We start from the raw sequence: 11307 nt of genomic DNA, 5'->3' as shown, positions 1-11307 counted from the left end.
TTGGACGCTACACGACATACATAAAATTGAAGTGGCGTACCTAAGTGTCTGATATATTAACTTGCACGTGTTGAATTCATCAAACAAATGTAAAATCATACAGGGAGTTGCAAAATGCTTCAAGCACTTGTAGAATGCGACAGCTTTCAGAAGTCTCAAGCTGCTTGCATGTCTTAATTTGTGCAACTGGTTTTGCATTGTAATAGCCAGTTTTAAAAAATAGCTAGTTTCAAAATATAGCTAGATTTAAGATAGCTTATTTTCAAGTAGTTAGAAGTGAAATAGCTAGTTTCAAAATAGCAATAGTTCTAAAATAGCTAGTTTCAAAATAGCTAGATTTAAAATAGCTAGTTGTAAAATAGCTTGTTTTGAAATAGCTAGTTTTAAAATAACTTGTTTTCAAGTAGTTAGAAGTGAAATAGCTTGTTTTGAAATAGCTTGTTTCAAAATAGCTTGTTTCAAAATAGCTAGATTTAAAATAGCTAGTTGTAAAATAGCTTGTTTTGAAATAGCTTGTTTTCCAGTAGCTAGAAGTGAAATAGCTTGTTTCAAAATAGCTTGTTTCAAAATAGCTATTTAGTTATGAACATTTCAAGATAAGTTGTTTTTAAAAAATTAATAAACAAGCCTAAAATATAAATAAAAATCTCCGAGTTTCATAGGAAATTAGTATTGATGTTTCATTTTGCCTACATGAAGTTTGAAGACACAAATATCCGTTTATTCGATGACACACTCACACACGTAGAACTAAATATAGGTGAATAAAGAAGGTATTTATATTTATTGTATGTTATTATTTGATATTTTAACACGATAATGTAGCTAAATATTATCTATCGTATTCCAGAATGAGTACTACTGTTGCTGATCTAAAATTGGAAAGATGGTATGAATGTGAATTTAGATTTTGACAAACATTTGGTATTTGCAATTTGCGAGTATTGCACGGACTACAATACATGCAGGGTGTCTCAAAAAGTTTACTGCAAATAGTATTTCAATGCAAGTGTAATTAATTATATCTCTGGGGTTTGGTACGCATTATTCCTTAAGCTTGTTCTTCGAATAGCCACACAAATTCTAAAAGTACGAATTTGATAATCCGGCCCAGGCATGATGGATTGTGTCTTATACGCCTGTCGTACGCTCCCTTGGGATCAATTAGCGCTAACTTATGCAACTTCATAAATATCTTATTTTGCACTTTTTTAATGCAATATTTTGATATATATACCTTGCAGCGGCGTAGCCAGAACGATAATTGGGGGGGTCCATATTCATATATTCGTGATACGCAGGATTAATTTCTTTTCAAATCAATTGTGTTTACAGTCTATTTACATGAATATATGAATATGGACCCCCCCAATTATCGATGCTGGCTACGCCAGTGATACCTTGTATGTCACATCTTAGCTAATAAAAAAATTATGCGTATATACAGGGTGTCCAAAAAAATCCAAAAACGATTGAAATCAACTATTGTTAAAATTTCAATTATTTCTTGCTCGTGAAGATTAACGTAACTTATAAAATGTTAAATAGGCCTACAAAAAATTAAAATTTTCTAGAAAAGAAGGGCATGTCGAGGTCATGGTGCTAGAGTTGTAAATTCAAATATTGTTATCCATATTTCTAAAGTTTAATTGTGTAAATATTGTCAATAGGCCCACTGAAAAATCATTTGTGGATACAAACACATAATACATTCCGTAATGTATTAAATATTGATTCTAACGATTTAATATTTATATCGAAAGAGAAGGAGGGGTTATTTAGCTTTGGAACAATACCTTTTACAAGAAATAACCAAATAATCGTGAGTTGAGAATAGACCTTTCCTATTTTAGCTTTCAAGCGCATTGCATATACGCATTACGCATGACGGTAGTTGATTATCAAGGTCAATTTGAGTTATGATTTCGTCATCTTCAGAAGCGATTTAGTTTAAAAAAGAAGCAAAAAGAATCGGCAAGGTTTTCTTATACAAACAAAATCGCTTCTAAGCAGAGCGATATCCCAACTCCCAAGTCAAAGTTGCTTGATCAACTACCGCCACGCGTTGCGCGCTTCAAAGCTAAAAGGGGAAGGTCTATTGTCGGTTGAAAACCGCATTCTTTTCCCAGTGGGAATAAAAAATTTAAATAATTATTTTTTGAATACCTTGGGTATTGCCCGTATGGTACATTACGGCTATACATACTTCATGCTGTACCAATGTTTAAGGAATTTTAGGATTTTTTAAATCCGATATTGTTTTAGAGTTCCGACGGCAACCTCCCCTCAAATTCGAATTCAAGACGTACTATACGGCAGCTGATTGATCAGCTTAACAATCAACTGAGCGGTAGCGCAGCTGATAATTTGCAAGTCAGAGAGAGTGTTCAAGATATTAATCAAAGCCTAAGGCCAAACCCGCCAAGGAGCAGTGCCCAAGAGAATCAGTTGCAAAATGCTCAACAGCCAACTTCTAGCGCTTCACTAACGGCTTCTCTGAATGTCAATCCAGCAATTTCTGAGCACCGTCGGTTATTTAGTCGGCAATCTGTGAGTAACTTATTCATTTTATATTTCACATATCGTCAGGTGGTAGCTGCATGTTTTCGGTATAGGATCCTTAAATAGTACATTTGTACGCATGGGTTGCCTCAATTAAATTATAGGCAGCAAAATCCTATTTGTGTAAACTGTTTGTTAATTGCAGCGAATTCAGCCGTATAGGAGACAAAATGGTAGAAGCTCAAGTCGAACTGCATCCAGAGGTACAGATTTTGATTTTGATCTTTTTTTCGGCAAAGTGTTGTTCAAAGACAAAGTCAGCTGCAGTCCAGCTTTTTATACAGCACAGTGAGTCACTCTTCTCCAGCAGCAAACGTTGGAGAAGGCACCAAACGCTCTACTTTGCGGAAGGATTAGGCAATTGGACCAATATTCAGTTATATCTATATAACTTTTTTAAAATTTATTTAATGCCTGTATGTAGGGAAAACTATCACAAAGTCAATATTTTGCTTGGCAAGAAAAGATCAGACACAAGTTTCCTCGGCATCAGAAAAGCTTCAACTGCACGAAAACGGTTTGGGGGAGAAACGTATTTCATTTCCTTCTACAGCATCGAGTGGTGAAGTAAAAGACATTTTGTACAAGTATTGATACGACGACTCTTAAGCATACAAGATTTTTCATACAAAATAAGATCTACTGAGCTATATATAGTCTGATATATACTGTATTCTTTTGTAGACACTATCCTGTACTAAAATATGTAGGCGGGATGCAACTACTTCTCTCAAAAGAATCTGCCCGAAAGGAACTACACGTGGTTTCCCATGGTTGCTGTAATGCTGAACAACTTAAATGCTTTGGTACTGGGCGTGTATATATCCGCCCTCTACAGAAGGATATACCACTTGAAAAAAACGACAATACTGATGTGCAGTTTGAAGAGTGTCTTTCTTGTCAAGCATTGATTGCTATTAATGAAATGCAGGAACATCTAAAGCAATTGTGGCAGTGTGAGCTATTGACTGAACACAGTTCCTTTGTGCATCAATTTTTTAGAAAATTAACACAATTTTTTTTCTGCTTATATAGAGTGATAGTGGTTCTGAAGGATCTGATCAAGAAATTAATGACCCAATGAAACAGTGAGTCGACATTGCTTGTAAAATTTTTCAAAGGAAATTTGGTCGTGTAAGAGCAACCTTAAATATATACTGGGCTTGCACGAGCAAGTAAGAGTCTAAATTATGCTTGATATATAGTTGAAATGGGTGCCATGTTGTTCTATATAATTGTTGGTGCTCTCCTGAATAGAACTGACTTTGTCGAAGACGTTGAAATTCATCCGACCACCGCGTCAGAATGTAGTGACCTTGTTAGTGGACAAGGCATCGATAGCCACCCTGTTGAAGTTGTTATTGTGAGCGATGACATTGCCACGGCAGATGCAGACATGAGTAACAAGTATGAAATTCTAAGAAGTATCATATAATTTATGAGTAATTTTTTACAGTATTTAACAACGTTGATATACTTATAAGTATATCTGAAATACTTTCAGCAATTATAAATCATTCCATGAACATCGAGCAAGGGCGATCGAGGACACGTTAATGGAACTGTGAGTTTACATTTATGCACATTATTTTTATGATAAAAGTTCTTTAGCTATTTTAACGCAGCAGAAGCTACAGGCCAATATTTTTTTTTATTTGCAATTCTTACATAGTGGTGATTGTCAAGAGCCTGTCACAGTTCTTCGCATCTATCAAAAAAATTTCATGAGAGGACGGCCACTTGATTTAATGAACGAAACAACGATCATGGAAGGCGAAACCACGGAAATTTTCGTCTCACGTCTGAATCTATTTGAAGATGGAATGGACGAAATATTGAACGTGACGTCTGAAACTGTAGACAGGAGCTTTCCGTTAGAAGTCACGTTTACAGGGGAGAATGCTCGTGATCAGGGTGGACCAAGAAGAGAGTTTCTCTCGTCTATGTTGCAGCAAATAAAGGAAAGACTTTGCACCGAGGGTGAGGATGGAAATTTCAATCTTTGCGACAACTTGTGGCTAGAACGAGCCGTTTTTACGTTGGAGCAGGCATTATTTTTGGTATGAATTTTTTTGGTTTATCAATTACTTAACTCAAGCTTGCATGTGTTCTATGCATATGGGTATACATACACACAATAGATTTCGGACATTTTTTCTAGGCTATACCTTACTTCAAGGAGGTCCGCTTCCATGCTTTTTCTCTGAAAATCAGTTACAAAGGCTGTTTACAAATACAAATACCGAGGAAAAGATGCCCCAAGAAATACAGTTTTTAGAAGGACTTGCTTCTTTTGGTTTGGATGAGGTAAATATTGCCTACGTCTGCATGGTTTAGTAACAGTTTCTTCTAGCCCTGTTCTACCAGAAGTAATACAATAGTCCTTATTCATAGTAACGTCAAACGCTTCTGCGTGATAAAAAATACCAGCATTCCTGGCGAGACTTTCTTGATAATTATTGCAGGCAATGTCGGTCTTCGTGGTCAGGCAAAAGCGTTTGACATCATTAGGCATTAGGTCTATATCGAAGACTTTCTTATTTACTTAGTTGTTTTGTGAAAAATCAGTGTTCAATATAATATTATACTTTCATTTCAGCTGATTATGCGACGACCAATTTTAATCTACTTGTTTCGACGGACAGCTGTATCTCCCATGACATACCCAAAGATAGTCAAGCTAATGAAACCCAATTTTAGCGAGGAAGGCTCAAACAGAAGAATCCTAGAGGAGCAGAGTTATAGACACTTTCTAAAATACTGCAAAGAGGTTGCGGGTATGTAATTTTAAGGTGACACTGTAAAGAAACGTACGCGTGAATCTACTTTTAATCTTTTTATCTAGCTGGAAGAAGAGGAGTGATGAAATTAGAAAACATTTTGAAATTTGTATCAGGATCTGAATATGAGCCTGTTCTTGGTTTTTCCATATCGCCTCAGATAGATTTTGTGATGTCAGAATCTTCATATCCCACTGCTAACACGTGCATCAACAAATTATGTTTGGTAATTGGTGACAAAAATGTTGGCGGAGGAGCAGAGAAGAGTTGACGTTTTTGATTTGGCATTTGCCAATACATACTTTGGCATGGTGTAGATAAGTCATTGGCATGCCTGTCTTCCTTGTTTTTGTTATTGTATTTTATGCTTACATGCAGTTATATGATACATTTTTGTTGATATTTTACATTATTTTACATTGCGTTGATGATATACATGATCGTAATATAGGCTATATATCGTATGTACGGTATTAATCAAAAGTACTCGAACACCCTTTGGTCATACCTATTTTAATACAGAACCAATTTGAATTGTAATTTGTGTGGGTATGATAATATGCACTCACAAACAGTTTTAGCCGGAAATAGCGATCATCCGCAAGTACATTTCTGACCAACCAACTTATCTACAACCATTGTGACCATATATAAAGTTGATTGTTAAAATTTTTCCAACAAAATAAAACGCTCACAACAGTCTCTAACCCTTAAATATCATTCATATAAATATCTCCCAATTCATTTTTAGAAAAATGTAGTAAATGGCACTCGTTGGACTAGAAATGTACTTCCGATTGAAAATGGCAATTTAAAAAACTGGTGAACAGTGTGTAATAATATATCTTGTTCTATAACATGTTAAATTTTTGTATAAGATGCTTTTATTTTAAAATAGATATTTGCATTGTTATGAGGGCTGAAAACCGCACGTGTTTAAATACTTTTGATCAGTATACTGTGTATAGTGTGTATCTAGCTATCAAATATCATCCACGTTCCATATATCTATTATATATCACATATAATATTTCCATATATTTTTATCATATGTCTTTATATCCTAGGTTTGTTAAAATTGAAGATATCTTATCTTATGTTGTGTTTCACGAACTCTAAGTACTTTATGGTTATTGTCTAAGGTAATTCGTTTAACATGGAATTTAATGTCTGTACGGCTTGCAAATAAGGCTGTATATTCCACAAGTCATCAGCACTTACAACTTGAAGTGTGCCTCTAAAGACAGCAAGGTGTTCTTCAGATAACGGGCAAATTGTTTCCGGAATTGTGACGGCATCTAGCTCATTAACATCTTCAGGAAGATATGCATCACCATCGATTCCAAAGGACTGAATTTCGGCCTACATTGAAAAAAAGTAAATTTTAATGCAACAAATAAAATTTTTCACAACTCTGGTAAAAAGCCCGTTTATTGCACCTCATTTAAATGTTCGAAGTACTCATTAGATATTAAGTTGCTTTCTCCGCCAATTTGTTGCATCCCCATTAAGAACAGCTGTAGTGGTGTTTTGTTTCCAGCCGTGCGCAACTTGTGATGCAACCACGAATCTGAGAATCTTTTTAGCATTTCATTTATTATCGGCTGATAGACCTCGTGTAGACAGAACAAATTATGTTCGTTATCAGGATTAAGAACTCCGTCAGCTTCCATATTCATAAAATGATCATAAAATAGAGAGAGAACGGTTTGGTAAACGTCTCGCCAAAGACGTTCAATGCGGCTATTGTGAACGCTTCGTCCCGTAATATAACTTCCTCTTCCTGGACCTCTCGATTCGTGAGCAAGCATATAGCGTGCGACATCTCTGTTCTCCACGCCCATATCGCCACGTACTCTTGAGGGCAACCCCCATGCGCTAACGCCATCCTTGAACAAACGAAGAACTGTCGCAGATGTATTGTCGGTGCTACAAGCAAGGTAGACAACCACCCTACTAAATCCGTCAACGCATCCATGAACAATAAAACGCCACCTTCGAAATAAGATTTAGTTATAAAATTAAGCATGGAAAAAGTACTTTTATTCTATTTTGGCATAAATTGATACGAAACCAAACCTAATAAGTTTGTGATTGCCATCCATATGCCAGAGAGCTAGAGGTGAGTGAACATTGTATACACGCCTTTGTATTACAGTCATCGCCCGTATGCGTCGTCCAACTGGATCTACACGTTTTAAAGAATCACGAAGCCGCCTTCTCTGCACACAAACTCCGAGAGATCTTAGCTCGCCTTCAATTGTTTTTTCCCCTAAATATACGTTCTGTTATTGCATTAAATTACGAGGTCACACGTTGGCCAACGTGAGATCTCTAAATCTGGGATTTTTACTGTTTTTTAATTTGAAAACGTTTCTTTGCAGAATTTAAATTGGTTTTATGCATGCTTGAATGTTTGCATAAATTACATGCAGGAACAAGTACGCAATTTAGGTTTGCCAAACGTTCTTGCTGATCTCGCGCGTGTCATCATACTTTATGATTAAATGTGCTACGAATATTTTTAAAAACTTAAGCGAAATTACTTTTCACAATTATATCATTCACTTCTGATAAACCCTTTTTTGGATTTGGAATTCGCGCATTTGTATAACTAAAAAACGCCAAACGTCCATGATACAATGGCGGACGAGTTAAGGCGATTCTCCATTACGTCCGCCACGCCCGCGCGGGCGAAGCGCGCTTTGTTTTTCAGACCCGTCACGGTCGCATGGGCAGAATTTCAAAAGCCGCTTCGCCCGCGCGAGTGAGGTGGACGGTAATGGAGAATAGCCTTTAGTCGTTGGTCAAAATTGGCTCCCGCGCTACTGCCTCAGCGTCGGCTCAGGAATTACATGCACACGTAGTCAATAAATTTAACACATTACGCCAACAATATAATGGAATATTTCAACACTAAGCATATATTACCTGATCTAGGAAAATGCCCCACAATTCGTTGTACATAAATATCCAAACATTCGTCATCAATATTGCTATAACGACTTGCATTGGTCATATTATATTCAGCCATTCTGTTCTCGATGGTTCTTAGACTGACGCCTAACATTTCACCCATTTCCCTTTGTGTAAATCCATTGGCTTTCAAGTTGGAACATGTGAAAAATTTGATATAAGTAATGTGATATTTTTCAAAAGTCCTATTTTTGTCGACTTGCCGTCGAAGGCTGCGTCGACACGATGCCGGAAGAATTTGAAAACGCAAGAGTAATCTATTAATCAAATCTTTTCTACGTTTTCATATGGTTTTCAAATTTATCCGGCAAAGCCGTCCTCACGTATCTGTTAGATTGTTCCTTTTTCAAACGCCGAATACGCGTGGACGGAACCCGTAAGCAATCGGGAATTTCGTTTTAGACCAATCACAGTTTTGTTTACATTTTCAGTAACCCAATCAGAATGCATAAATTTTGAATGCATAAATACATAACTTTACATGAAGTGCTAAAAATTTAGGCTTACTGATTGGCTTTACCTAAAAAATGTAAACAAATATGGCGATTAGTTCAAATTCCTCCTTGCTGAATCCGTATATGACCGTAAAAATATTCTCGCGTTTTCAAATTCTTCCAGCATTGCGTGGACTAAGTAGAATTTTCGCAGTTTTCACATCAACACTACAATGTTTTTTACACCGAGTTCGATGGTTTGTTCCAAACACTAAGGAAAATTTGTAATAAGTATAAGTCATCAGTGGTTAACTAAAAATCTATCTTTATATGATGAAATTGCAAACGAGCATTTTTATACTGTCATTGAAAAAATAAAGTAGCATTATTATTTATTACCTTTGAAAAAACATAGTTGCTCTTCTGAAATAAAAAATTTCGGTCTTCCTCTACGAGCGTTCGTTTCTAAAGGAGCTTGGTAAGGACAATGTCTCTCACTCCATTGTGACTCTGATATCAATTGATTTTTTGCTCTATTTAGTTCTTCAACAATACCAATGTCGATAGAATCACAGCGCATTGCTTCTTCAGCCAGAACCCCCAAGCGCCTCATACACATATTACAATTCTCCTGCATATTTTCAGTTAAGAGTGAATCTATTTCTTGCAGACTGTCTCGTATAAGTATAAGAATCTCAACAGCCATTATACCTCTTTGCGGAAGAGCAATATTTCATACGTTTTTCAGCAGTATTTCAAACAATCCTGTAACGAGTAGCCGGGGTGGGTATATATTTAAAAACAATAGCTATTTCAATTATATTATTTCGTTTTCATAGCCAGCTATTCCAGAACTAGTTATCTTAAAATTATACATTTTAAAACCAGCTATAATTTATCAGTATATTTGAAAACTAACTCTTCCAAAACTAGCTATAGCTATTTGAAAATTGGCTATTTTAAAACAAGCTATTTTGAAACACGCTATTTTAAATCTAGCTATTTTGAAACAAGCTATTTTGAAACAAGCTATTTCACTTCTAGCTACTGGAAAACAAGCTATTTCAAAACAAGCTATTTTACAACTAGCTATTTTAAATCTAGCTATTTTGAAACAAGCTATTTTGAAACAAGCTATTTCAAAACAAGCTATTTCACTTCTAACTACTTGAAAACAAGTTATTTTAAAACTAGCTATTTCAAAACAAGCTATTTTACAACTAGCTATTTTAAATCTAGCTATTTTGAAACTAGCTATTTTAGAACTATTGCTATTTTGAAACTAGCTATTTCACTTCTAACTACTTGAAAATAAGCTATCTTAAATCTAGCTATATTTTGAAACTAGCTATTTTTTAAAACTGGCTATTACAATGCAAAACCAGTTGCACAAATTAAGACATGCAAGCAGCTTGAGACTTCTGAAAGCTGTCGCATTCTACAAGTGCTTGAAGCATTTTGCAACTCCCTGTATGATTTTACATTTGTTTGATGAATTCAACACGTGCAAGTTAATATATCAGACACTTAGGTACGCCACTTCAATTTTATGTATGTCGTGTAGCGTCCAAGGATTATCTCATTTCAGATGTTGTTAAATAATTTACGCTTTTGTTGAATCATCGTACACTTTTTAATGCTTTTCACCGTCTTTATGATTTTTGGTGGTAACGGCCGCCCATAGATACTTCTTTCAAATGCAATTAACGTCTCGCAGCGGCCGTTCAGCAGTGGTTCAGCAGCAGACAGGAGTTTCCTCTGAAAAACAATAAATTACAAACATCTAAATATTGCCACTCGTCAAGACTATGGTCAAGACCTGGGGACTAGATTTCAGACCACATCAATGATCAGTGCTCTCACTTCTAAGGATTTATCCCAGTGAAGTGAACTCTAAAAAGACTGGAACGATAACTTGGCCGCCATCTTTGAAGCCAGCACTGATGGCCGCCATGAAGGCCAAGAGTTGAAATTACACCACCAAAACAACGCCGGTTTTTATACACAAATCCATCTCATCTGATCATAAATAAAAGCTTAAAACAAGCATTGACACTTAGATTTTACTAAAAAACAAGTTTTACGAACTTGAAAAGGTGCAAACCTATTTTTTTTGCGAGTTAAAGGCGAAGTTTTTTTCCGGCCCGTTCAAATTCTTTAAATATTTCAAGTACAAAGCTGGTACCTCGCCGGTTTTTACAGTAAGATGATGCGGATTACTTAGGTCTATCCAAAAAGAGTAAATTCGTTGTTTAAAGTTGAAGTGGTCAAATAAAAATTGCACTTTTCTGGCAATTTTTTGCCAAAAAATACGATTTTTACGGAATTCTCATTCTCCCCAGTTCTTTTGAAGGCTTGATTTGCTCGCACGGCTCCCGCCTTAATCAGCAAATTATATTCAAATCGGCTTCATCCAATGACTAGTCTTTATTGTTGAGTTATCGTTCCAGTCTTATTAGAGTTCACTGATTTATCCTTAGAAATAGGAATTTTACAAAGTTTTAAGGAATTATCTAAGGAATCGCATTTTTTAAGGATTTTTTTAGGAATTTTGA

General features: G+C 35.7%; 3 protein-coding genes across 3 annotated transcripts; 2 read left to right on the top strand and 1 right to left on the bottom strand.

Moving 5' to 3' along the window:
• Positions 1 to 799: 799 nt before the first annotated feature.
• Positions 800 to 3602, top strand: LOC114524163. Its single transcript, XM_028545293.1, has 6 exons — positions 800 to 889; positions 2266 to 2550; positions 2708 to 2765; positions 2987 to 3149; positions 3247 to 3539; positions 3598 to 3602. The coding sequence occupies exons 1-6, from the start codon at positions 887 to 889 to the stop codon at positions 3600 to 3602; spliced, it is 807 nt and encodes a 268-aa protein (XP_028401094.1). The 5' UTR covers positions 800 to 886.
• Positions 3579 to 5613, top strand: LOC114524162. Its single transcript, XM_028545292.1, has 6 exons — positions 3579 to 3650; positions 3820 to 3969; positions 4067 to 4126; positions 4235 to 4622; positions 5162 to 5339; positions 5408 to 5613. Exons 1-6 carry the CDS (start codon positions 3643 to 3645, stop codon positions 5611 to 5613), a joined length of 990 nt encoding a protein of 329 aa, XP_028401093.1. The 5' UTR covers positions 3579 to 3642.
• An 803-nt stretch (positions 5614 to 6416) lies between these two features.
• Positions 6417 to 10423, bottom strand: LOC114524230. Its single transcript, XM_028545370.1, has 5 exons — positions 9152 to 10423; positions 8274 to 8444; positions 7422 to 7614; positions 6782 to 7337; positions 6417 to 6704 (listed from the first exon to the last, which is right to left on the bottom strand). The coding sequence occupies exons 1-5, from the start codon at positions 9456 to 9458 to the stop codon at positions 6480 to 6482; spliced, it is 1452 nt and encodes a 483-aa protein (XP_028401171.1). The 5' UTR covers positions 9459 to 10423; the 3' UTR covers positions 6417 to 6479.
• Between the last annotated feature and the right edge of the window lie 884 nt (positions 10424 to 11307).

Source organism: Dendronephthya gigantea, unplaced genomic scaffold, assembly GCF_004324835.1.
Source record: "Dendronephthya gigantea isolate DGI-Jeju-01 unplaced genomic scaffold, DenGig_1.0 000030F, whole genome shotgun sequence".
Taxonomy (NCBI): Eukaryota; Metazoa; Cnidaria; class Anthozoa; order Malacalcyonacea; family Nephtheidae; genus Dendronephthya; species Dendronephthya gigantea.
Note: the sequence above shows the minus strand (reverse complement) of the source record. Positions and strands in the feature narration are given on the sequence as shown.

Coding starts and splice junctions, on each gene's coding strand:
- LOC114524163 (XM_028545293.1), top strand. Junction 2,551..2,707: donor GGTTATTTAGTCGGCAATCT/GTGAGTAACTTA, acceptor TGTTAATTGCAG/CGAATTCAGCCGTATAGGAG. Junction 2,766..2,986: donor AAGTCGAACTGCATCCAGAG/GTACAGATTTTG, acceptor GCCTGTATGTAG/GGAAAACTATCACAAAGTCA.
- LOC114524162 (XM_028545292.1), top strand. Junction 3,970..4,066: donor GATGCAGACATGAGTAACAA/GTATGAAATTCT, acceptor AAATACTTTCAG/CAATTATAAATCATTCCATG. Junction 4,623..5,161: donor TGGAGCAGGCATTATTTTTG/GTATGAATTTTT, acceptor CTTTCATTTCAG/CTGATTATGCGACGACCAAT.
- LOC114524230 (XM_028545370.1), bottom strand. CDS start 9,458: ATGGCTGTTGAGATTCTTATACTTATACGAGACAGTCTGCAAGAAATA. Junction 7,338..7,421: donor GGCAATCACAAACTTATTAG/GTTTGGTTTCGT, acceptor CTTATTTCGAAG/GTGGCGTTTTATTGTTCATG. Junction 6,705..6,781: donor ACTTCGAACATTTAAATGAG/GTGCAATAAACG, acceptor TTTTCAATGTAG/GCCGAAATTCAGTCCTTTGG.